This window comes from Trachurus japonicus, chromosome 18, assembly GCF_045865225.1.
Source record: "Trachurus japonicus isolate A0001 chromosome 18, Traja_1.0".
NCBI lineage: Eukaryota > Metazoa > Chordata > Actinopteri > Carangiformes > Carangidae > Trachurus > Trachurus japonicus.
This window is the reverse complement of record NC_140924.1, coordinates 30,789,516-30,817,207: the sequence shown is the minus strand read 5'-3', so window position 1 is coordinate 30,817,207 and position 27,692 is coordinate 30,789,516. Positions and strand designations below refer to the sequence as shown.

Below are 27,692 nucleotides of genomic sequence, written 5' to 3'. Positions count from 1 at the left end.
TTTGAAACAGCTTAATGTTATTTTATTTTCACATAGGCTATTCCAAATAGCCCAAGTCACTCTAAAAAATAAAAAAGATTTTGGTGGCGCGAGCTTTCTATGAAATGCAGATTTGGAAAAAAAAAAAGAAAAGAAAAAAAGTGACATACGGTAATAGCAAAAGTTGTACAGATTGGGTTGGGAAAAATTTGACGTCCACAAACTCTATGCCACAAACTCACGGAGACGTCATCACGCAGGATTGTACCAATGTGTTGCTTTCAAGTGCTCCTCGGTAGAGTCGTAATAATAACTTTCAAAGACAATCAAGGGACTGACCCCTGTAATTCAAGCGATTGCGACTGGTTATTATTAATCCTTAGCATGTATGGCTGCACTGAATATCTAGCAATCACACAAATATTGCATTAATGCGTCTCCGTTAGCAATGCTTTTCCTATTTCTGAGGTGGCATTCGTGTACGTAAACGTCACATCTCGGAGTAGTTCCTCTTTGGTTCCTGGTTGTAGGATATCCATAATACATCCATGATATGCGTGAGGAGGAGCAGTTGAAACTAAATGTATGAATTTTTTTGGAACAAGGTTTTATTCAGATACAAAAACGTGTTTAGACGAAAGTTCTGCGAAAACATGTTCCCATGCGACTTTGCGTGGGGAGCAGGAACCGCAGCGTATCAAATAGAAGGTAAGTGATGATTGGAGTGATTTTGTGATCAATTCTACTCGTTTCAGAACTGTTTTCCATTTGTCATGAGTGTTTTTGCGGTTTTTGCCAATAGCCATTGCATTGTCCATGCAATCTGGAGATAGCATCAGCTGTGGTTGTTATTACATGGCACTAAACTGCACATGGTGTTGTGCCCACTCCATGTAGCTAGTTCAAACAAAGACTCAGACACAAAACAGTGATTTTCTCAAACTAGACTCTGCATGAATAGTAATAGGCCAACAGACCATTATAACTATATTGTTATAACTTTAAGTCTGCACAAGTTGAACAAGTCACCATACTGTGACACAAAAAAGAGAAGGTAAAACATTGAATGTAATATTGGATTATTGGAGTATGAGCCTTCAGGAGACTCAAATTAATAAAAGTCCCAGCAGAAACATTACAGTGATTTTCTTTAAGTCAACACCCTCCCTTCTTTTATGAAATTAAACAACTTTTGTGTGTGTGTGTGTGTGTGTGTGTGTGTGTGTGTGTGTGTGTGTGTGTGTGTGTGTGTTGAGGTGGCTGGCAGGCAGATGGCAAGGGACCGAGTATCTGGGACACGTTTTGTCATGAGAAAGGCAGAGTGTTTAAGGAGCAGAACGGAGATGTAGCCTGTAACAGCTACGAGCTGTGGGACAAAGACCTGGAGTGTATCCAGCGGCTTGGACTAACGCACTATCGCCTGTCTCTCTCCTGGGCCCGCCTCCTGCCTGATGGGACCACACGTCATGTCAATCAAAAAGGTATTTCCATATTCCTGTCAGAGCCATGCTGGATCTAAATCCAGAGTAACATAATGAAACAAGCTTGTTAGACAATTCCTGTGTTGTTTTACCACATCACCAATTAACAACAGTGCTGCCTAACTGTTCAACAGGTGTACAGTACTACAACAAGGTGATTGATGACTTGCTGGCATGCAATGTTACACCTATGGTCACACTTTACCATTTTGACTTGCCACAAGCTCTCCAAGACCAGGGTGGCTGGAAATCATCAGCTCTGGCGACCCACTTTGACAGCTATGCCAAATTTTGTTTCCAAACATTTGGAGACCGGGTCAAACTTTGGATCACTATCAACGAGCCGCAAGTGTGCGCCAAACTGGGCCACGAGGATGGCATCCACGCTCCAGGGTTGAAAGAACCGGGGATCGCTGCTTACCAGGTAGGCCATAATATGCTGCGTGGCCACGCCATGGCCTGGCACAGCTACAACTCCGTCTTCAGGTCAAATCAAAAGGGTGCGGTCTCCCTGGCCCTGAACAGTGACTGGTTGGAGCCGTTGAGGCCAGATTGCAAGGGGGACATCGCTGCTACGGAACGTGACCTCGCATTTACTCTTGGGTGGTTTGCCTGGCCTGTGTTTGTCACTGGAGATTATCCAGAAATAATGAGATCCGCTATTGACGCCCAAAGTAAAAAGCTGGGATGTATCCGGCAGCTCAAGACTGCCGAGGTTCTCAAAGGATGAACCTGCCATTTTGGGCACAGCTGACTTCTTTGCATTGAACTATTACACATCCCGCAAAGTCAAGCCCGGAGGAGGATGTGGACAGATGTGTATGAAGACCGACCGAGATGTGGAGGAAGTTTTGGATCCTTCCTGGCCCATCTGTGGGGTGTCTTGGCTGGCTGTAGTCCCCTGTGGCTTGAGGAAACTTCTTAAATACATTAAGGTGAAACTTCTACTAAAACATTTATCTCAGAGCCAGTTAACGTCACTAAAAAGTCCCTCAAACACGGCTCTTATAGTTTGACTGTACGTTCAGTCAGTTGAAATGTGAAGTCATTTTTCTTTTCTCTCTTAGCATCAAACTGAATTGACCGAGAAGACAAATCGCCTTTAACCAAACGAGGAGAACACTCTGACATTTGTTTAGTGTCTTACTATTGATTTTGTATGCAGTAATCTCCTTTTAACACCTCCAGAAACACACTGATGCTTCATTAGTGCTGTCACATTGAATGAAACAGTTACTTTGCTGAAAAGTGTTTGCAAACGAGCAATTTCCTGCTGTTGTGACTTGTCACAGGCCATTAGTTTGAGCTTGGCACCGTTGAAATGCAGCTAAACGGCACACTGTAGACCAATCTGTCTCTCCCTGGAATGTCTGACAGCTGTGATGCCTTGTTTGACAATAATATTTGCCCCATGACTTTCCAGGACACTTTCAACAACCCAGCAATCTACATCACAGAGAATGGCTTCTCTCAGATTGGGCCGCTGCAGATTGATGATGCTCAGCGCAGAGAGTTTTACAAAGACACCATCCTTGAGGTGGCTAAAGGTAAAGGCTGGTAATTCTCTACTGGAGAAATGCAATAAAATAAGCAAATACCCATTAGCACACACTAGTAGAGCTAAGGCCTGGGGGAAATTATTTTAATTCTGCATTTTGGAGAGATTCTCTGTTACATTTTTGTGTCAGTCTAGTATCTACTAATGCCAATACTGGCTGACAAATTGTTCCTGTAATACAAGTATTTAGCAGGACCAAAGGTGCTTTGAGACATCATGAGCCCTCTTGCAACCAGGGGGCAATTTGGATGGTCCAGCAGCCTCTCACAAATATGATATGCAAATACTGGTTTCTGTTGCTTCAAGTACTTTTCCATTTTACCTCACTTTCCAAGACAGCCTGAGGGAGTCAAGTGCACCAATATACTCTGATATTTTATGATGTACAAAACCCAGACTTCATAACAATACACTTGAATGACTAGATTAGAAAGCTTCTACACCATCTTCACTTTAATGTTAAATTATTAATTAATATTCAGTTTAGTCTCACTTACCTATGACAGCAACATTACTGGTGGACTATGGACACCGATCAGAATTTTGAATTTTGTATGCATGTACTGCTTGAAATTCAAAAAAGGGGAAAATACAATGATTTACATGTAATGAACAATATCAAAAATGAATATTAGCTCTAATTTTAAGCCTTCTTATTGAGGAGTTGCCCCAAATGTAAAGTTGTTTGTTTTGGCGCCACCATCTGGCCAGTCTGTGTTTTTTATTACCAGGGATATAGAAAGGCGATGACAGAGTTAAAGTGGGCCAGCCCAGTATGCAGCAAAATTTGACCAATTATTTTATTTATTACTAATAATTTATTACTTGAACCTGTAGTTTTCTAAATGTGATGTGTTAACATGCTAAAGAAGAAGAAAAAATAATTTAATTAATTTTAATTGCCCAAGGAAATGTTAGAAGATGCCGCCTTTATCCATTAAAGTCATAGAGAGGGTTAATGTATGAATTACCATGGTGCTCTCAGTGGATACGTTTTTAGAATACTTTATGATGCTGATCTTGTCACTTGTTATGTTAGCAGTCATGGTTTAGTTAGATATTTATCTCCATCAAAGCGTGGCGTGGGTTTTAGAAAAAGGGTTCTTGCTTCTTTTTCTATTCCATGCACAAGATGACAGTATCTCATCATGTTGTAACTTTGTGTTGTTGTACAGCCATTGAAGAAGATGGGGCCAATGTCCGCGGATATTTTGCATGGTCACTGTTGGACAACTTCGAATGGGCCGATGGATTCAGTGTTCGTTTTGGATTGTTTCACGTGGACTTCTCTGATGCAAACCTGACTCGAACCATGTACCTGAGTGGACAGGAGTACGCAAAGATGATCATGAAGCACAAGAAAGCAGCTGATGCATAATGACTGAAGAGTAAAAAAAAAAAAGTTTTACTGCCTTTAAACAAAAAATACATTCATGATAAACCAGCACGTTCTGCATTGCTGCTTTCTTTCACACTTGTTCATATAAATTAGATGAGTCAGTGCAGCTCAACTAACCAGCCAAGCACCTGCTCCTATTCACTTTTACATCCAAAATTTAGAGCACAATCATGGCCTTTTCAGCGCTTTTCATTTCAGAAAATGGTCAGGGAACAGTCCAACCACCAAGCTTAGTGGAAGGTCTTTATAGGAAATCTGACTTCAGCAGAGGATGTAAGAACATGGGCAGGTGATTCACTGCAATGTAAGTTAGTATTATATTCTGTCCAATTCCCTGGCAATGTGCACAAGGAGCTTTATGGAGAGAGGGCAGAGCTCCTCATTCAGAGGGCCGAGGCAGCTGGAAGACAGGGCTGCAGAAGAAACATGCAAAAAAACCACTGTTTGTCAGTGCTTAATAGTTATTTTGACATTGACGGTGGCATTGTGTATCATAGCATTGTCACACGACTCCATAAAAGTTTGCACCATACGCATCTACACCTAAGCTACATGTTCTGGCAGGCTATCAAAGATCTCATCTTCCCTCCTGCAGTGAGCGGCGGCTGTATATCTGCAGCTGTGCATGGTAGCATGAGCACGCTGGAGCTTTCAGGTTGACTGGAAGTTTGCAGATGTAGTGATGCAGGCTTAAGGGTTAAGGCAGCTCCTCTTTATTTGGGATTAAGGTTCTGATCAAAGAGTGTCGCATAAGGTTAAGTAAAATGCTGTGGTTTGTTTAGCATCGATTCAGTTGTTTGATAGACCGCGGAAAATCAAATCACATCACATCACAGTATCACGGAACATTTAGTCAGCCCTTATTTTTTTGTCATTTGAGCACAAAACAGCTCACCTGTCACACCAGTAAGGACCCATCATTAGATGAAATGCAATAGTCAGCTGAGTTATTATAATGCTGCCAGGCTGCATGAGGCACACTTCAGTAGACTCAGAAGGGATGCCAGCTGAAAGCAACAGATGTCCTGCCACAGGAAGAGAGCGGAATGCCATTTGTGTTCCCCCGGACAGCTGTGCAAACTCTCGACTTTAAGAGAGAGGAGAGGGAACAAGTCGAAAAGTCTCCTAGAGGTCTTCTGCTGATTGCGTGCGTTCGTGCACGATTATTTATACTGAATTCTGCATGATGCACTCAGCCTATAGAGCTGTAAATGCTCATCAGGCCTTAGAATTAGCGTGTGCACATGACTGATAGAAACTGTCAACTACAATATCCTACTTTCTAATGTTATCAAGTTTAATGAAATTAATTCAATATCAGTTAACAGAATGTGAGCCAGGGACTGAGGACATGTTTGTGAGCCTACAGTGCCACCTTGTGGTATCAGATGGAACCACACTTTTTGAATCCAACAGCTCACTTTACACTGTACTGCACTTTACATGATGTGCTGCTTTGATTAATAAAATGCATACTGTTGGTGTAACAATAAACAACTAAAGCGACTCCCTAACCACAATACATCATAGATTTAACACAATTAATATTTATGCTCTGATGTGAAGGAAAATGTGATTTATATTCTGTGTTGGGAGACTTTGTATGCATTAATAAGCATGGTGTATCGTGACATCCAGTTGGCTGTGCATACTGTTTTCAACAGATGTGAATAATACCCTTGTGGCCCTCCTCCATCTATGTCAAGCCGAGTGAGATTCTCCTTTGTCTTATGATGAATAACAAGCTATTGTGAAAGCATGAATAATGCCACCGCCGCTCACATTAGAACTTCTTTGCCAGCTGCTTTGAACACAAAGTTGAACCACATCTCGCACTATTTCGACGCTAATGAAGTTCATCTAATATCTGTGGCTTTGTCAGAGAGCGCCGGTGGTCTTTAAATCTCTGCAGAATCACAGCGACTCAGTGAAAAACACAATTCAATTCCAGTCAAGAGTAAGAGATGTAACGTGCAACTTGTCAGAGACGTGTGCAAAAAAGGAAAAGGCTTTCAAATCAAGCGTGTTGTTCATGGAAAGCAAAAACTGCTTTACCTGTGGCAACAAATCTGAACTGAAGCTGGTTTGAAAGCATGTTTCCCATGATTCATCAGTGCTGCCTATGGGCAACTGAATTCCCAGCTAAGAGTTGATTAGTAATTCCACCAACTGTCTCCCAGTATTGATGGATTCCATCTTCCTCTAACACTGGCTCGAGGTAGCTGCATGGGTGAAAGAAGCACCACTGCTGCTGAATTGATTGAATGAAATATGAGCAAGAAGTTACTCTGCACTTAGGGAATGTTGAAATTAGCCATTTGTGGGGAACCGAGGAATAATATGTGCCTATTGCAGGTTGGAAAGCTTAAAACATTAATTAGCATTTAAATAATTCACTCTTGCAGTCTCTTTAATAGCCCAACTACGAATATTCAACTGCAATTCATTACAGCGGGCAGAATTTATTCTGATTGGGCTGTGATGTAGAAAGTCATAGAAGAAACCATTTCTAAATGTGCTTTCCAATTAAGCGCCAAATATATCATGTGTATAGATAAGTTGCTTTTGACAATGAATTAGTACGTTTAATTGTAACATTCAATCACATTCACTGGCGGAGATTTACCCCGAGGAACATTGTGGCAAATTACCAAGAGGGGCCCATTTGTATTTGACCAAACTTAACTCATTATATTTTGACAGCCACTATGAAATATTCAATAACTAGGAAATTAATTTACTTAATATAAATTAACTAAATAATTTAGCTGCTAATAAACTATCTTCATCCTGAATTATAGGGAAATCACAATCTCGGGTATCGGCGCAGTGCTTACAGGTGCAAAGGGTACGACTTGTGGCAAATAATTACCTTTTTCTATCTACTGATTACCCTCACATGCATATTCCCTGGAGAAATAGTATAATTAGATTGTTGCTTCAATATCAAGATGAAGAGACATCAGCCACTCCCTGCCTCTAGAGCGCAGATACAAATCTTTCTCTTCCCCTTCCTCTCACTCTCGCTCTTTGTCTGGGTCTCTCAGTCAGCTGGTGAGGGACCCGCGAGAGGCCCAAACCACCATCAGCCTGTCTTCTGTCGTTCCCTTTCTTTGGCTCACTCTTTTTCACTCACTCTCTCTAACTCATCATCTTCCCCTCTCCTAATCGCATTGCTCATTTTCCATTGACAAGAGAGTATGAGGAGAGAGGGAGAGAGAGAGAGAGAGAGGGAGAGAGAAAAAAAACACCACAAACTTTCTAAATCCCATTGACCTACTTCGAGAGACATTTCACTGGGAATTCATATTAGTGCAAAAGAGTTAGAAGAAGAAATGTTTTCTCATTTTTCCCCCTCCGTCTTCCTCACAACCCCCTCCTTCTCTTTCTCTTTCAGCTGGAAGCCATTTTCCTCACATCCCATATTTGATCCTGTATGAGCACTACAGTACGTTATACAAGTGGATAAACGCCTTACCGTGGCACAACCAGCGGTTTGAAGCTCTGTCACCACTTTTGACAGTGGCATAAGAAGCGTGACATCAGAGTTATAAAAAGCACTTTGGAAGACCTCGTCTTTGATTGATGAATTTGGCGGCGGAGACGAGATTGAGAGGGATGAATATTGCTAGGCCTGGAAGACAGGAAGTGGAATTATGACAGACCCACACAGAGAACTAAAGCGGGGAGACGAAAAGAGAATAAAAAAGAGAGAAAGGCAATTCAAATCTTTTATTTTAAGTCCCTCCCTGAGGGACTGCAGATGACCCTGCTAACGACTGTTGAAAATCTAACTCCCTTGAGTGTGATGGCGCCACGTGATGGGAGGGAGTTCGCAGACCCGTCTGAAAAATTGAAAGCTCCTAGAATATTCAGCTAACCCTGTGCGCTCGGTTGGGGGCGGTGATGGGGAGGGGGCACACGCAGAGATTGGTATTCAGGCTCTGTGTGCTGGTGTGGTGGGTGGTGGGTAAGCCCAGCGGTGGTGGTGAGAGAGAACCCCCCTCCGTGTGCGTGTGTGTGGTGGCCAATGAGCCAAGCGCGGTGTCTCATGGGAACCGTGGTAGGAGTGTGAGTGAACATAAGCGAGAAAGGGAGAGAGACAATTTATGGAACCTTTAGAACCGAAGTGAATATAACTGCGATGGCGGTGTAGTTATCAGGCCTGGATCCAAGCAGAGAGACTAATGATGTGGATATAACCTTATGCTCCCAATATGCAAACACAATGTCATCAACAAAGAAAGAATGGAAAAATCCATCTTCTCTAAATCTCCTCTGAAACTTTAGAGAGAGAAAACGGTTACCTGTGGGTCTTATCTGTCTGAAAATAATGAAAGAAATACAGGGGGCAACTTGCTGCAGAGGCTTCATTCCCCATTTCCCTTGGCCTTCAATGTCCTCCTTCAATCACAGATTTCAGGCACTATTCCAGTTATGTGCGTACTGTGACGGCGCTGGAAACACAAAAATATTAAGACCTGGGTTACCGAAATGGTGTTGAGCCAAACCACCTGCTGTAAAGATCCATCGCACTTTACAAAAACAGCATACTTATGCATCAACAGTTTTCATGCAATGAGGGATTATTTCCTAAATATCACCTAATCATAAGCAACAACCTTGCACAGCAACAAAACAGACAACTAGGTGAATAACTTTTTCAGCCTTGTTGTCCGATTTTCTACATCACTTCCTGTCATGTCTGACTGCCACACTGATTTTGGACTGAAGTGGATCATCCATTTGAGAGGTGAATCGGTTCTTGATCACACATTGAACTGCTTCACAACCTCTGCTGTGATTTGCCACTTCGACAGTTTAGCTAACACGAGCTAAAGACATTTGCAGCTGTGATATGGAGAGAGTGTGTTTACCAAATTAGTTTACTTCTACTTTGGATAATCCTGGATTAGATAACATCTCATCTTGTTTACAGTCTGACTGCTCACGTTTCTTTCCCCATTCAAACTTAACTGAAGCTCGATATGTTCCCGGATCTCTACTCTGGTTTGTACAAGTATTAAAAAAAACAGATGGGCAAATCAATAAAAAATAAGGCTCAAGTGGTCAAAATAAGAAAACAGACAAATGGTAGTGCAGTGAAAGAGAATCCCACATCATTAACAGCACGTTATGAAAGAGCACCTTTTTTTTGGACTTTGAAAAAAAAAAAAAGGTATTTCAGGTATTTCCTGAAACAAGTGATTCCTTTGGAAAACCCCACAGCTCATCTTTGATTAACTGCAGCCGCTTTAAGTTCAAGCCATTTCAAGAGGAAGAGGCGAGAGCGGACGCATGGGGCGCAGAGCAACAGTGCGCGCGGACTAATTAACTCTAAGTGTTGTACGACATGCTCCCTTCTCACCCGTGTTGTCACTCAGGGTTTGAGTGGCGCTAATGAGAGAATTATCTAGCCTCGGACCCTGGTAATGCATTCAAATGAACACCAGCTGACCTGACCTATGAGATGGCTTTTTAATCTCACCACTTAATACCAATCAGACCTGCTTTCTCATGTGCCCACACTGGGAGGGCCCTCTGCTCCAAACGCCGCCATCCACTTTCTTTCTTTTCGCTGTTGATCTAAGGGAGAGCGTTTAATTGTGTCGGATGACTCAAGGGCCTGTGCTGATATTATGCACAGAACCTCAGGTGTGCAGGATAAATCAGGTGGATATGGCTTCCAAAGTGTTTGCCAGGCATCAAAGTGAGAGTGTTTGGGTGCATGTGCATGCTTGTGTGCTTGTAAGCCCCTTATCATGAGTACCCAGTTGAGGATTAGGAAGGTTAATAAGGTCATGAGTTTGTAACAAAAGTCTGTGACATACAATAGAGCTTTGGCATTGTTGGATTACCATAATCAGCATCCTTTGGTGCCCAAACCTGTAACTCAATTGTTGTGCTCACTCTTTTTCTAGATGCAACACAAGCATTCTGCAGGGGGCAGCTTGGGGGACTTTAATAATTACCTGCTGGTGTTACCAATTTAAGTATTTATACTTGAGCAAATAAGCCTGTGTTTCTAATTGGATCAAGGTATTCTCGGTTTGTTGTCTAGCAAGCTTAACTGCGAGGGTTTGTTTCAGCCAGACAGCACTGAACTTGTGGGCAACATGAGCAATAAACCCTTTCAAGTGTTTGGGCTATAGCCGTTTTTGTTTTGCCAAGTGCTCGAGGTAACAAATAGCAGATCAGCCAGAGTTCAAGGCTGCTCGTGAAATGGTTGGTGCGTTTCAATGTCTTTTGGGGAGACTTTTACTGTTATAAATCTTGTGGCATACTCGGGAGCGTACGTCTGAGCGACTGCGCCTGTGTGTTCCGGGGAGTCAAATGCAAGCAAGCCTGGGAACAATGTCTGCTTGTGTAAACCTGCAAATGGAGCTTCAGGAGGCGAGTGCACTCTCCTGGCCTGTAACCATCCCACATTTGCAGCATGCACGAGTGTGTCAGGAAATAGAGGAAAAAGCTATTGATGAGTCTAACATGCAAAGTCTTTCCACCTCCCTGAAGTCATTAGAATCTATATTTTTATATTGTTCACAAGCAGTCAGGATTTGCCTGAATGAGGCCCAATTAAAGGGGATTTAATGGGATTTGCTTATTGCTGATTCAAGGGGGTGGTTGTGATAACTTTAGCAGCTCTGTAATATATATTTTAAGTTATGGTATTAACTGGGGAGTAAGCCTTCTGGAGTGTTGTCATCTTGAAGGAGGTGTTGAACGCTGTTATGCTGAAACTGCAATAATGACTGGATTAGATGCATAATCATTATGCCGCTTCTTTTTGTTCCCTGTTATATGGACGTGCATTAGCTTGATTTTAACTGGTTTGGATCAACGCAGACAGTATTTTGACTTCTCTGCTTGTGTGATCAAACCTAGTGTCAGAACATTGCTGTAATTATGGCAGGTGAAAAGTTTTTTTCCAGAGCTGACTCGCGTTGATCCACTTAAGCACGGTATTCAATTACGTGTTACTAGGTTGGGAGCATTGTGTAGCGCATCTTTACATGTCGCTGGCTGACGGCTAATTGTACGGCAGACAATAAAGATCAGCTGGTGTGTTGTGTTACGCTTGTGTGTGGCGGGCTTGCAGCTTTTGTCTCTCTATCTCAGCCCACAGGCCCATTGTCATGCAGGCGCTCAGGTAGCAGGCCCACTCGTCACTCATCTGCCTGACGGCCGCCGCTATCTGCCCTGACGGTGACTGATGATGGGAGTGTGTAAGTGTTAGCACCAGACAGTGTGTTGTACCAAAGGGAAGGGGGGAGGAGGGGGTTGTGGCAGACAGGCAGGCTGGCAGGCAGGTAGTGAGGAAGTTGAGATGGATACCACCCTGACTTAAGGCTGGGTTAGAGGCCACCGGGCAGTGCTGCATTCACTTGACCGTGCCTCTGAGCAATACAGCGGCTATTGGGCACAGCAGCGTAGACGAGATGGATCAGGTGCCTCATGGGCTGCATAACAATGAAAACTAAGTTAGATTTTGCAGGTTGGCACTTTGAATGGAGATGGCATTGATGAGTTGCAGGAGGGGAATGTGAAGTAGAAATATAAAAAAATAAATAAAAAACAAACAAGAGCCTTCGCTCCAGTCATACTAATGAGACTCGGACAGCAAAAGAAAAACAAGTGATGCTCATCAAGCAAACAAAAAGTCCAGAAAATGCTCTAAAGTTCACTGTCGTAGCGGGGGAGTTATAGATTCAAAAACCACACTAACTTTGATCAATTCAACCTGCATCATTACAGCATTATTTCAATGAAATCCACCTGGCCTGTTGTATTTCTAACTTATTGTTGTTTTATAGTCGGTCTCAATAAAATATTTCCATAATTCTAAAGGGGAACAAAAAAAAAGGAATGAGCCAGGGGCAAGAGCTCAACTCTTTCCCGTTGATTCAGACCAGTCTCTGTCAGGTATTTATCACGTAGTTTGAAGAGAACTGAGGAAGCCTTGAATGAATCTCTTCATTAGTAGACACATGTATGTTCCACATGTGCATGCATGTACCTTTATGCACGTCCATGCACAGGTGTATGTATGAATGTATGAATGTGTGTGGATGTACGTCCGAGCGCTCTTATGCGTCTGCTGTCTGGAAAGATCAATGCGTCCTCATTGATGTTGTCTTGCCCTCTGCACGTGAAGTGAATGGAGGGGGAGGAGGAGGTGGCGGCGGGTGGGAGGAGAGCGGGACGAGAGGTGCGCACTAAATGGATGCGATGCAAATGGCACCAGAGGACATAAGAATCAATTTACCTTATTGAAACAAATGAGAGCAGCTCAGCCTTGCCATGGCGGTTTTTTTTTTCTTCCTTTTTTTTTTTGGCCGCCCCCATTGTTATTGTAATTAACCCACCCAACCCAAATCCCTGACCCTCCCTTTCACAAACACAGCCAACCCCCTCCACAACCCTGTCCATGCCTGCCTGGGGTCCCTTTTACCCTAATGAAAAAGCCTTGGAGGTGCCCAGGTAAAAATGTAGGTGCCGTAATGGTGATTCATGGCCCTGGGTGACATGCTAAAAGGCATGGGAGATCTGCCTAGGAAAGCATTTAGGAAAGGGTATTCCATGTACGAGTGCCAGCAACCCCACTTCCACACAGACACACACACACACGCACATGCATGCACACACAGAGAACCCCCCATCTGTAATGACTTACGGTCAGTCCCTTCACCCAGCATGCTCTCATGTTTATAAACTCCCCACTCCCCACATTCATGGAATCCCAATAACCAAAATGGACTCTGCGTATCGTTGGAATGACCTCAGAGGTAAGTGGCCGGCAGAATGCCTATTTCATATAGTGATGTGTGACGTCCTATTGAAAATTTGCCATTCTTTCCTTTACGGGTAGGCCACTTTGACGCCTGAGCTCTAATTCCCCAGTGTGGCATGGGCAATGTATAGGGGTCTTGGGGGATGGATCAATAGCTAGAGAGAGCGATGGGGTCACGGTGGAATCAATGCCTTGGACAAACGACCTCCAGCTGCCGTGTGCACCTTCCAAGCCGTTTGACACCTGAGGCGATCTTTACTGAAATGTCCTCTGCTGAAATGCCACAGGGCCACGGGCTGCTGAGCAGTCACTCATGCAGGGCTCCCAAATCAAGTGGTGTATGCAGACGGGGTCCGCTGTCATCCACGGTGAAAGGCCTTGGCTCAGCGTTACTACATAAACAAAACTCATGCACCTGAGAATGTCAATTACTTGCCGCCTGCCCCTTTGGATGGCCCGGCGCTTGATGGCCAAATTGGGATTAATTTAGGGAGGATGGGGGCCAGTGTGGAGGTGACACATGTCGTTCCACCCCAAAGAGAGAGAAGTGGCTGTGGTATGGAGAACAGGAGCAGTGGGCCAGCTTGATTGTTCCCCTATTACCCTGCACATCGTTTTGCATAAGTGGCAAAAGGCGCTGATGAAAACAAGTGGTGGTTTCAGGTCGGATGCAGACACCCAGAAAATGAGCTTTTTTTCCCCCCTTTCCCTTCTTACCCTTCCGCTGGGCCGCATAATTCAGAAGAGCCATCTTGTGGAAATGTCATCGTGTGGTGGCGGTGGAGCAAGCAGTGTGACAGAATGCTGTAACGCCTCCCGGGCTGGGGCCCTCGCCACGCTTGCCACGCCCGAGTCGGCCTGACCTTGCAGGCGCTGATATATGCAGCCACATCGGCGTCAAAAAATGGACAACGGGTGTCTCTCTCTTCTCTCTGGAAGGTTTTAGCCACTGCCAGCACAACTTTTCCCTCTGATTTGGGTTCATGGAGAGGTGGTGCATATTTCAAAGAGAGGCTGTATATGTTTATTTGCTTGAAGATATAGATTTCTTTCCCTTTTTTTCCCCTCCTCTTCTTTTTTGAATAGAGGTCAATTCCCTGCCGTGCATTCCCTTTTATGCACCCACTCCCTATTCTTCATTCATCTTACCTGCTGACACATCTGACAACATGCTGTTGTATTATCATCTCCCAACCCCCAGCTCTATACCTTCCACAGCAACACAGGGCCGGCCCGACTCCTCCACCCCTTCTCTTTCTCCTTTAGAAAACTGATTATAAATGGTCAATTTGAAAATAGACTGGAAAGTCCCCAAGGCTGCTTGCCTTGTCAAATTGAAAAGGGACAAGGACAAGTCAGTCGACTTGCCCCCTGTCCGACGTCCTGATGTTTCTGAGGCAGGCGTACGAGAGGGAACATAACAAATTCTCCCCATGCGGCGAGCAATGCGATGGCGACGGATGACGAGGGAGGGCTGGGCGGCAGCGAGCTGAGGATCTTCAACATCTAGCCCTCAGCATTTATATCGCAAGTCTCCACAAAGAGTCTATGGATCACTCCAGTGGGTTGGTGTTGGCAGTATCAGGAAAAGCCATAGGCTGTCAGGGCGTATGTGCCCTTCATATTTCACTGTAGACAGCCTTCCCTTCTCCCAGCCTCACTCACAGCAGCCTTTGAGGATAATATCTTCAAATCTCTCCTTGCCATGCTGAGAGGCTATTTTTAAATAGATATTTATTTCATTCTCTCAATTTTTCTTCCTCTCTCTCCCCTCTGTCCCTCAGGTATCGCTTTACTGCTTGTGACCACTGGAGAAACTTGCACAAAATGGAGAAACGCTTGTGGCAGGTTAAGTATTTCTGTCAGCGCAAACCAAAGAGTCTCTTTCCTTCTTGATTTTCCTCTCTTCTATTCAGCTTTTTAAAGGGAAATCTGTCTTTTTTTAAATTCCCAGTCCCACCCCTTCACCTATAATTTATCGTAACGTTATAAAAAGCCTAAAAAAGGACACTGCTGACGAAGTTTGCCAAAAAATTAAAGAGTGAATAACTGCAATGAATAATTATTTGGGTTCTGCCTTGACTGTTTGTGTTAACAATAAAGTCCTCTTCTGATTAATCTCACTGGTGCGGAGGAAAGCACCTTTTGATACAGTCCAGATGTCCATTGCGCCAGGATTCGTCAGAGAGGACCCTGTAATCAGATGGGACGTGTGCCTTTTCTCCAACACGTATCTCCTCTCTCTTCAGAATACATTAGAGGAGTGTGAGCGACGGAATCATCAGATACCAGGAGGTGAATTGAAGTGGTCATGAACCTAGTGTCAAACTCAAATAGCTGAATGGCGATAGATAAAACAAACAAGGAACGTGTGCTGCTTGCAGAGGCGGGCCAGGAGCCGTGCGCTGGGCTGTTGAGAACTTTTACAGATAAGGCCCGCTAGCCCCTGCATCGCAATTGGGCTATTATCGAGTGTGACCCCTGCTGGAACTGTAACATATGACCCCAAATTTATGTATTGCATGAACTTTCTCCCCACGTTGCATGACATGAGTTATGTTTCATGTTGAATTGTGAGCTCTCCTGCTTCCCCCAGGGGGCACGGTCCTCCTGACCCACTGTAAAAAAGAAAAAAAGAAAAAAGATGTAGATGGAAATTTATGTGCTGTTACTTTCCCTTTGGGCTCAATGTTGCTATTAGCACCGTGCCCATGCCTCAGGTTGAATACTGGAGTACACACGGATACAATACACAATAAAGCTTGTTCACTCAAAAGCCTTTCATTCTAAGTCCTTCAGGTGCGCTCCACAAATTGACAGCTTTTCTGTCAGAAGCAATATTACGTATAAGCAATATTTCCTGTTTATCAAAGCAGACACGCAAATATTAGATAAAAACAAGGCTCTACAACCTAATGCTTTATTATACCCTCTCTCCATATTCCCTGGCGATTCTCTCTTGCACAGTAAGCACATTTCAAGTTGTTGTCTGTTATTCTTTATCTTATTCCGTCCTTCTAACCATGGCTAATAACAGTTTTTCCTATCTTCCTCTATTTCTGGGCTAAGCTGGGTCTTAGAGCAGACCCACCGTTTTACAGAGGCAAAAAAAAAAAAAAAAAAATGCTTGGCTAAGCAGAGGAAGGATTCCTCCGTTGCTACTTCAGGTAGTCCCCTCCCTCCCTTTAGCTGAGATTTCTATCCCAGGCCCTTATTATCACCAAACAAGCACTTTTTGATGATGATAAGTAATAGCCACATCCCTCTGTGTAGGACTCACTTCTCAGGGGAGTAAGGAGAGCATGCTGGTCATTTTTCTTGCCTGTTTGGCGTCCAGCGATCCCGTGGAAAACGGAGGCTGCATGGAGGAGGAGGGGTGATTGTGTGTTTGTGCAGCACTATTCACAGCTGGAGGAAGGAGGAGAAGATTGTGTGAGAGTAATGCTTTTTGATGGTTTTCACGACTATTAACTGGTTTTGGGAGAAAAGATACACAACAAACAACAAACTTATTATAATGCTGATTACTGGAGACACATGTCCAAGAAAAATACAAGCAAGGTGAAGGCATTTATAAGATTATGTTACTGGAAAACTAAAACACAGATCCACACTACAAATTTTAACATTATGCAACTTAACCGAGTGGCTGTCAAGCTGTGTGGATAATCTCTGGGATATATCCCCAACTTTGATTGTTTGAACCAACAATGACAGAGAAGGATCACATCAAAAGCAGCAATGACTTCAGGGTCAGTGCTTCCTGACAGAAGTTCTGCAGCCACTAATAGCGGAGTAGGATGACAGCAATAGTTGAGGAAGGGGATGATAAGCTCTGCACAAAAGTGAAGATATACTGTGAGTGGGCGGACACAAATAAACTGCATCTCCAGGCCTTCTAATCCCACAGACGTGCTCGACAGTGGCCTGTCAAATTGTGCCGACCAATTTGAATGCACAGCGGGGGAACTCCCCTCTTTTCAATTTGGTGGGCATCTTGTTTATTTCCTGCTATAACTGCGTCTTGCTGCCTAACACACCAACACACCCCTCAGAAAGTCTATAATTCAGTAGGATTTGTGAGACAGTTTGATATTATAGTCTACTAAAGGAGGAATATAAGGGAAGAAATGATGGCGAGAAAGGAAATGCAGGGATATGTAAGAGACACGGTGGGTGGAAATGAAAATAGTCAAGTCAAGTCAGGATTTATTTCTAAGGCACATTTAAAACGACAGCAGTCGACTAAAGTGCTACACATAGGTGGGTACAGAGTTTAGAGAGCGTCAGTGATAAAATAGAATAGATGTGGAAAAACGACAGTAAGAAAACAGAGCAAACAGTGCAAACATTAAAATAACAACTGAAAATCTTGAGATCATCATGCTCAGGCTGAATGGTACGCCAGGTGGAAGAAATAGGAAGGCGATTCAGTAAGATGATTCACAACGTATGAGATTAAAGCTAAACATGCCAAACACAACTGAGACTTATGGTTCAGGTCTTGTGGACAGGACGTTCCTTTGTTGGTTGACCGCTGTAAAAGCTGCGGCCTTGGGTTCGGTGTGCCAAGTATGCCACTCAACAGAAGTGGTATTCAAAGCAGGTGTCCAGACCAATATATCAACAGCTCTATCCTTGAGCCAATGGAGCCTTTGTGGGAGATGAACATCGAGAATACAGTCAATTTGTTGCTTTCACGCATCCTAGCTGTGAACAACTGGTAATACTTTCCTCAGTTTATTATTTAGATATACCAGGATGGAGAAGCCATTAGTCACCAATTTGAAAAGAAAATATATTTGTTGAAATATCAAATATTATCAGCATCTTATTGCATGAATGAAAAGACATAAAACCAGTTTGGTAGCACACTTGTTCAACACGTTTTAGAACCTTTTTGAAAACACACGTGTAGTGATCTGTTAGCAGTCATGGCTGTGGTCTAAATATATAGTGTGTGGTCACATGAAGGTGGTGGCTCCCCACCATGCTGGTGGCTGTCACACTGAATCCCTGAGCTGCCACTGAGCAGCCTGACCTTTGGCTCTGCCTTTTAGTGCATTGATCGGCTGGTCACTTTGAGCCAAGATGGCTCCCCTTGTCTGGCTAGCTCCCACCCAGTTAACCTGAGTGGACTCGGTGACCGCCTGGGCCCCTCGCCCTGTGGCCTCTGACATGTGGTTGCCCCCGCAATACACAGCTCTGTGCACGACCCTGTCAAAATGATTGGGTTTTCAAAAATGTCTTAAACAATAATGTATTCAGAATTTAAAAAAAAAAGGAAAGCGGAGGAAAGCTTTTATCTAGGCCAGATGCACAGGGGTCATGTGTTCTAATTTTAGGTGGTGTTAATTGCGACCCTCTCAAGTGTCCTCACTGCCACCTTTGACAAAGGCACCATTCATAGGCAGGGCGGCCATGCGGGCTGGCAGGGCGCCGGCTTTGCCAGTTGTTGCTGACACCTCCTTGGCAGCGCCGGTCCGGCTCTGTCTGAGGTGTCTGCTAATGCCACCTCCCCAATAAGCCTCACAGGGCATGTTCTATACACAGAAATTTTGCATGCTCTCGTCTGGGTGTGTTACACATGGAATGTCGCTCCCCTGTTGGATTTCAAAAAGGAGTCGTGCTTTATTATAGCAGTGACACACGCCGAGAGACATGCTGTAATTTCTAGATAAGGCTGATACGATCGAGTCGCAGCTTGTGAAAGACAAAAATGAAACAGATCCTGTGTGTGTAGTCCATTAAACATTGTGGATGTCTTGATCTAAAGCGAGGGCATTTTGTCACTTTAAGGCCTGGGAGTTCACCTCTAAGTCGGGGCCTTGTAAACACGCTCCCTGTGAAGGCTATTGAGGTGCGGCACGTGCTGCACAAAGCAATTCAGCGTTCTAACGCCCTGTCACTGGGCTCACATTTCAACCATTCTTTATTCTCTGCCACAGTTCCAGCAGGGTGTAAATTTTACAGGGCTGTAATTAATCCATGTCAGGTCAGAGAAGAAGAAGAAGGAAAACGAAGGGAAACGAGCTGAAGTATGAGGCGCCTTTGATGATAGCACCCCCCAACTCCACCCCACACCACTCCATTCCACTCCACACACACACACACACACGCCTGCGCTATATTGTTTTGCATTCCTGAAGGAAATCCGGGACCCCCAAGGAGCCGTGGCCCTCCTACAATACTTTCATGTTTCTAAAGCCTGCTAAAACCCTATTTGTCCTATTGTACTCTTTCTCCACTATAGGACAGAAGCAGCCTTCTAGCGGGGGCGGAACTAAATATATATATATATATCTTCAAAAGATAATTCATGCTGTGCTCATATATGTGACCACAGTATAACCCCAATTTCTACTTGCGCCATCAAATCAGGAGTGTAGAAATAACTGAAATTAAAATGCGTGATCCATGTAAAATATATAGAGCGTTATAAAAATCCTCTTCTCTGCTACAAAAAGTTCCAGCAAAGTTATGATGTTTGGAGGATAAAAGGCTCTATAACCAATTTTCAGGTTTAATGGAGGTGAAAAGGTTCATCACACTCCCACCTTTGGTGATATAATGATAGTTCACCTAATTCAGTAGCAAGCTTTCTGAATCAGCCTGATCAGAAGTGCTGCTGTCAGTCATGTTGACAAACCTGAGGATGGAAGAACATCAGCCTTAATGGGAGTGGTAGCATTTGATTAACATTCATTAAAAAAAAAAAGCTTCATTCTTCATTTTTTATCTTGTGAGTGGGAATAAAGTTAAATCAGCACACAAAACCAAATAACAAACTAAACAATAAATACAAAGTGTGTGAAGGATGGAAATGATATCCCAAATCTCACGCCTCATTTAGCTGTGATAGCCACATAACTCTGGGGAGGCCAGTGTCGATATGTCGGTCCACTACTTTTGTCCAAACTAAAATATCTCAACAGTTATTGGTCTGACTGCCATGAAATGCTGTACAGACATTCATAATCCCCAGAGGAAGAATCACAATGACTTCAGTGATTGTTTAACTTTTTTGTAGCATCACCACTACCAAGTCAAAGTCATCTATCTTGTGAAGAATCTCAACATCTACTAAATAGACTGGTGCTAAATTTTGTGCCGACATTTATGGTTCTGGTAACAATGAATCTTAATGACTTGGGTGATATCCCTGAATTTTCCTCTGTGGGACCATGAGACTGACAATTATTATTTGTGAGAGAATTGCCCTGACAGCTATTGGATAGTTTGCTGTAAGAAATTTTGGCGCCAAATTTCATGCTTCTCTCAGGATGAAGTGTAATAACTTTGGTGATCCCTTGACTTTTCACTGAGAGCCATCATCAACCAAACGGCTGTCTTCCCATCAGCCCCAGTTGTGCTTTAATTTGGTTCGACATTACAGAAGCACAGAGTCTTAACAAGCTATTCATATTTGGTGAACATGGTTGACATATTTTATATCACATATTAACACTATTGCTTTGAGCATCATTAGCACTGCTGTGTCTCAGAGCCAGCTGCTGTTCATATTGTTCATAACTACCTTGTCCTTTTGCACAGAGAGGAATATTCTGGAGCCTCCCTCGGTTTTCCCTTTCTCCCTCTCATAGTTGAGTGAGTTTGTAAATTCAGCATAGTTGGGTCCATGCATTTTAATCAATACCAGCTTCAGGTATGAAAGGAATCTATACGATATTGTAACTATCTGAATCAAAGGAAATCTGACATGAAACTTGTGCAACCATGAGATTGAATAGAGTTAAGTAATCCTAGAGGGGCTCTTCTTATCTAATTCCTTTCCCCCCTCCTCACATAGCGTCGCGAGTTTTGCTTCATTATTACTTCTGCTGAACATCTCCTTCTTAGTCTGGTGAACAGAGAGATGAGCAGGGGGGGAATTCAAGGCTTTCGGGTGGGTGGAGGGGGGAGAAACGAGCGGAGGAAGCACAGCGTTGAAACTTTTTTCAGGCTCCATTTAAACTTTGAACAGATACTATAATGTGTTTCACTCCAGACTCTCAAAGGATGAGGGATTTTGGGTTTCAGTCCCTGGCCTGGTGCTCATTTAGCCCTTATTAATCTAATTACTTGCCCAATTGTACATGTTTAACATCGCCCCCGTCCTCTCCCAACTCCACTATAAGATGATGCCTGATGAACTCGGCGGGATATACCTTTATAAGGAAAATTACTGAAGCTTGCAGATAGTGAAAAAAAAGCTAAATGGCTGCAATTCATCACACGATTACACCAATTATGTTGCTGAAATTTGGACGGGCTCAGATCACGGACCTCTCCGTCTGGGATTCCTGGCAGCCAATCCCATGTGTGCATGAGTCCGAGATACTGCGGCCCATTTATCTACCTTTGGGGAAGTCTTAGCCAGTATTAATGCCCTGACCATGATTCCCCATCATCTGCTTCACCCGGATGGTGACACTAGCGGTTTACACATAGGTTATTAATGGTCTATAAATATTCACTCAATGTTTAGTGGGACTTTGTGGCGGCCATTAGTGAAAGACGTTTGTGTCGGGTGGGGAGGCGGACAGGAGTTTTTTATTTCTTGACGTGACAGCGCAATGGTGTGGCTAACCTTGGGGATCTGGCCTGATGGGGGATTGGACCTTGGTTTGAGGCACTACTTTTATTCTCTGGCTTTTCATGACTAGTGAGGCAGTGAATGATGAGCTGCATGCTTCAGACCCCTCATTCTTATCTTCCCAAAATACAAGGTTAGGGAGGGAGGGAATCCCCCTCCCCCCTCCACCCACACACACACACACACATACAAGTACACCTGTTTTATGAGCAAAACAAATCCATCAAAAGTTGAATAAACATTCCTCGGAAAAAAAATCTCAGAGAAATTAAAGTACATTGTGACAAACGAGTTGGCTGTCTCTTTTTGTATAATTTTTCCTCTCTCTACAAGTGAGCAGCAACCAGATCTGCACAAATCCAAATGTAATCAGACAGCTTCCTGGAACATGCACAGCATTACATACACCTTGCTCACCATGGATTAAATTGCCATTGACAAAGTCTTGTTGTTGCTCCCTCTTTTCTGGATATGATTTGAATTGGATTCATGTAGACGTTTCTGACACAGTGAAATGGAGAGGAGGAAGCGATGGAGGGAAGAAGAGGCGCTGGGGGAGAGGAAAGTTGAGAACAGAGAGGCAACGGGGGCAATCAGAGACAGAGGGGGGAAATCAGACAAATCAGAGAGGGGGAGTTGAACCAGCGAGAGACAGAGGAAGAGAAAGGTGTAAAAAAGAAAGAGAGCATGTCTGACTGTTTCACAGGTTCATTCTGATGCATGGAGACAGACAGGAGAATAGATTGGTAGCCTTGGGTGGATAAGGACAGAACCATTCCCCCGAGAGATGGATTAGACGAGGGAGTGGAAATAAATGATCGCAGATTTTAATGGCCTTTTGGCTTGCTGAGCCCCTCTTCCTCCCCCCGCATTCCCATTTCCGTGTGGGGAGAGTTTTACAGTGATGACATTTTCACATGCCAACTGTCCTTTTGCAGTTTAACTCTCAAAAACAATCATCACAGTGTTCAGTGGCAGCGTATGGGGTTTAGGAAATGTAGAGGAAGCGTGTCCAACTGTCTTCCTGTTACAGATGCATGGCCAGATGGAGGAAAAGGACACCTGGGCTAGAGTTACATGTATAGGCTGCGATATGAATCAGGATGTTTGTGCACTGTTCACCTCTCCCTCTTTCCAGCCAGAGGTCATTATGCACAATGTGAAGAGCTGTAAATTTATTCCACTGTCAGATACAGCTAAAATCAAGTGCTTGAATTGCTTACATACAAAAATTTAGTTTGACATGTTTTCCCCTGTAAAAGTGAAAAGAGAAAATCACAAGTGAAAGAACAGAGCAGGTCAAGATGGTTAGCTGACCAAGATTGGCAATAAGAACATGTATCAAAACAGTGAGTATAGATACCTCTGCCCCAGCAAGATCCATGTCTGGATCTGTTGATATGAGAATGTCACTGGTTCCCTATAGGTATCAGGTGGAATGGCATGGCTGATTTTGCTCGTGATGCTTCTTCTGTGATAGCGTATAGTAACATACACCTGTTTTCAGCATTTGAACATTCTGATAAAAACACTGTCCTGCACACAAGCACATGCACAAATAAAAATAAATAGATGATAATATTAAGGTTTAAGTCAGTGAGCACAGCGTTGTTATCACCAGGGGTTATGAAAGTAAAAGGTCCCTTGCAGTGAAAGGTCTAAATTTGTAATCAACAGTCCTTCAGCTCGTTAGTAGCGTGTCCTGAGATGAACCAAAGGGCCGCTGTGAGTCATCCCAACTGAACCATTACCCTACATAAGAGCATAACAGCAGCGGGCTAACATTTCAGTGAGGGGATGACACACTAAATTGGAAACACGTGTCTTGTATACCCGGGACGGACCATGGTGGATACACACAGCTGATCAGAGGCAGGGGGAACGCAGCTGTTTTGAAATGTATATCTGTACATAGAGTGATGTTCCTCTTAGTACGAGAGAATAAACACAGACTCCCATTCCCATCTCTCATCTCCCAGTGCTCTCTCTTTTCCTGTGCCAAGAGGTGCGAAGGGCATTGCACATTAATGACATACTGTTCATATTACCCTGCTCCACCTTATCTCAAAATGCAGCACCACATTAATCTTGGCAATTTTAACATTATATATATATTTTTTTATATGTATATTTAAAATACAGGGGAGCCAGCACATAAGTCAGTATAGCTGAATAATATACCTGGCCATTAGTTTTTATGGAAATATAGCCTTGGGTTGTGGAATAAAAAATGGGTCTCACTCCTAATTTCTGTTATGATAAGTTCCATACCTGATTGCCTCTATAAGAGGCAGATCTGTCTTCATAAGGCCTTGTGAGGCTCCTGACAACTATTTAGCTCTGCTAATCCATTCGTTTGATTTATTTCTTACAGTATGTGGCTAATGTCTTTTAAAGATCTAGCAGCTACAGAGAGATGAAGGAAAACCAATTGCTGACAGATAGCATCAAATTTTTGAGCATCTAATCATTCTAGCATATCACCCTCTCCTCAGAATTCCTTTTGGTTAATAAATGAGATGCCTTGATGAGCACAAGAGATACGGATGCTATTCTGTGCCAGTCTCGACAAGATAGTGATTTTGAGGGTGCGATAAGCATCATCTAAATAATGCAATGCACTACTCAAAATAAATTGATGACATGAAACAAATCGCACCACTCCAGCAGCTTAAACTCTGCTAGAGAAGAGGCACACAGAGGAAACAAAGCCTGTTGAGAGCACTGAAGAAGGTTTTAGTAAACTTTACTTCCTCTTCTACCTTTCTGACTCTGAGTAACAGTTCCTTCCATCACTCTGTGACCTCTGACCTGTAGAGGCCTTGCTAGGGGACCTGGCCAGCAGGTTGAGGCCAGGGCTGAGATGACTTTGGGGGGGTCCTCCAGCCCTGTCTGACCGGGAACATCCGTCACCGTCAGTGACCACAACCAGAGCTCAGTCTAGCATATGGGAGGCGTTGGTGGTGGTGGAAGAAGAGGGGGAGGGCTAAAGGGAGCGATAAAGACTGATGGCTAAGACGCTCGTGGTCCTCTATCATCATTTCACAGGTCTGGGACTGCGAGACAGCATCCTCTCACAGTGGGAATCACCGCTGGTTTGGGAATGGATGGGAGATGGTAGAAGAAAAGTAGGAAGCTACAGGAAGGCGGAATTGCAATCAGTATGGTGGACTAGACTCTGCCACAGACTAAAGCCAGCGAGTGAGCTGACAGGCCGATTGAAATTGTACACAACAGCTTTTGAGGAGCACTTGAATGGAAATTTATTGGGAATGCTTAGTGAGATGCCGGGCGGCTTTCCTCAATTTCTGTGCAAATACAACTCGGTGCGGGCATGCATATACATCGAGCACAATGTGAGGGCTTATCCTCCAAGAAACATAATGTAGGGCAAAATATATACACATGCACGCACATGCAAATGTACGTACACTCAAAGCCACAAAGTATTTATTCTCCCTTAAGTATATACACAACTACACATTTGGAGTGCACACGCTAATGCACATATAACACAGGTGCTTTCGCAATCATGTGCACATGCACTTACACACAGATTAGGCCACTGCTGGGACACAGGAAAATGGCTTTAGGGGACCCACGGCAGTGGCTGTGGTTCTGTCTCTGGCTTAGACACAGCCACGTCGATAACTAATCCTGACCTTTCCCCAGCCACCAAATTGAAAAATAAGAATAAGAAAAAATAAAATAGATGGCGGATGCTATCGAGACGGCCTCTGCTGCTTCCTGCGGGTGTAAGAAGCGCTCCATCTATGGATTGAGAGGAGGGGGGAAGGAAAGGGACAGAGGACGAGGATTGGTGTTGGGTTGGCCTTATCTACTTTCACAAGGTCCCTTCACATGGGCTGAGAGAGTAATTCTATCCTTGCTTTGCCCCACTGGGCCAATCTGAACCTGGAGAGCCAGTCATGAGCTAGATTTCAGTCTGTCATGTCAGGGCTGTCTGTCTTCTAATCACAGATCCAAAACAAGATAGGAGAAATGGACAGCTGTGCTGTGATTATATGTAATGTGTGACCTATACAAATCCAGATGTTGCCTCATGGCATTATATGAGTAGAGTATAACCTTACCTGTAGCAGTACACACATACACACACATACACTCCTTGCTCTGTCATACCTGTTAGAGCTCTAAATTACCTTTGCCACAACCATGGCGAGTGTTGCCAAGCATCTCGCTGTAGTGAATATATTTGGTTACATTAACCAACCACCCATGGTGTGGCACCAAGAAGGTGATGTGTTCCCATTGGACCCCCACATATTTGATTTCATCAAATATTTTGACCCCACAGGAGGACGGGTCCAGCCATGTGTGTCCACCATCAAAATAATTGACATATTAAAGGCCATCACTATCCAGGGAGTATTGTATATTGGAAGTCCGAACTATCAGCACTTCAATAAAAGAAACTGATGAAATTTTGATTGCTCCTGGTCAATCAGAGACTGTACCGAAATGAATGTGAGCGGAGAAGATGCAACATATTACATGTGGAAATGACTAAGCCATATTAGTTAACAATAATAGGAAAATGAAGCAGCAGCAAAGCACTTAGAAATGATGCAAAATGAAACAAGAGAAAACTCATTTGAAAATAGAAATGAAATTACTGCACTCACTTGCTCAAATGGGACCGGTTTCCTATTCTTCACACACAAAAGGAGAAAATATCATTTGCAGGGAATTTCTGTGCTGAAATGAGTGCCGACCGCTCGATGTATGTGCACACACAGGCACACAAAAAGTGAAAACCTGCTTAAGTTGGCACAAAGGACATACAGAAACACCTTGACCTCTTCATGTCTCTGTTGCACACATGTATGTGTACATGTATGTGTACATTTGGGATGATTAAAGAGCCATTCACTCCATATTGTAAAGCATGTGTGGACATACACTGGGTACAAACTACTGTACCTCCCAGACTTGTAAAACAGGCTGATATCCCCACAAGATCCACTAGGGGGAGTGGTTGTTTTCAGTCTCAAAGATCCTGCCTCAAGTCATTTGAAAGAAAATCATCTTTTTGTAGTGACGGTTCTGTTGTTAGTGTCCCAATTCACGTCAGTGCAGCAATTTCTGGGGTCAGTAGTTGATGCAAAATATGGATAGTAAATGTTAAGATTGAACGCTGGATCATGAATGAATCCAGATCCCTGTGATCTTGGATACAATGTGAGTGGAAAGAAAAGAAGGAGGGGTGCCTGTGAGCGCTGAGCTAATATGTGAATGTAAATGAAGGTTGTGTACATACAGTCGCAAGCAGATGCAAGATGAATAAGCAGCAAAATATACATTTTGAGCATGCAGATCCATATCCTGCTATTCTGTAAACAGACTACAACAAAGCAGGCAGAAGATCAATATGCACACAATAGCATTCAGTGCACAGTGTGGGGAGAAAACTTTCTTATATAAATGATTGGTGCTGCGCAGAACAAATATCACTTTTCTTCCTTTCCTCACTCCCCCCTCTCCACCCATTCTCTCTGTTGGCAGATCAACAGGCCCAACCTGTAACTGCCTCTCATTGCAAATGTATTGGTGCGTTGCGCCACTGAAATCTGTCCCCGTCTTTTGATGCAAATAATACACATTTGTAAGACTCATTAGTCACTCAGTGGGTAATGGTGCCAGACGGCGGCGGAAAAACCACAAGGGCAGGTAAAAAGAATGGGGGAGATTAGAGTCCTAACTTCTTCCGCACAGAACAAGTGAGCATACAAAAGCTGTACACAACTGTTCATGATTCAGATGCTACACACACATTTCCTGCAGATGTATGCATAATATAGTAAAGTAGTTGCAAATGGCCAGCTTGCTAGTTGTTAAATTAAAGAAGATATGGAATGGTAATGGTG

General features: G+C 43.6%; 2 protein-coding genes across 2 annotated transcripts in view; one reads left to right on the top strand and one right to left on the bottom strand.

Moving 5' to 3' along the window:
- Window positions 1–27,692, bottom strand: part of adgra3 (adhesion G protein-coupled receptor A3) — a 121,315-nt gene that overhangs the window by 30,664 nt on the left and 62,959 nt on the right. The gene's annotated exons all lie outside the window — the stretch shown is intronic.
- Window positions 533–4,829, top strand: gba3 (glucosidase, beta, acid 3). The gene is given in 6 exon segments (XM_085759660.1): window positions 533–687; window positions 1,236–1,460; window positions 1,595–2,148; window positions 2,150–2,395; window positions 2,884–3,007; window positions 4,194–4,829. Coding segments are annotated over 6 exon segments (1,479 nt in total). The 5' UTR covers window positions 533–560; the 3' UTR covers window positions 4,397–4,829.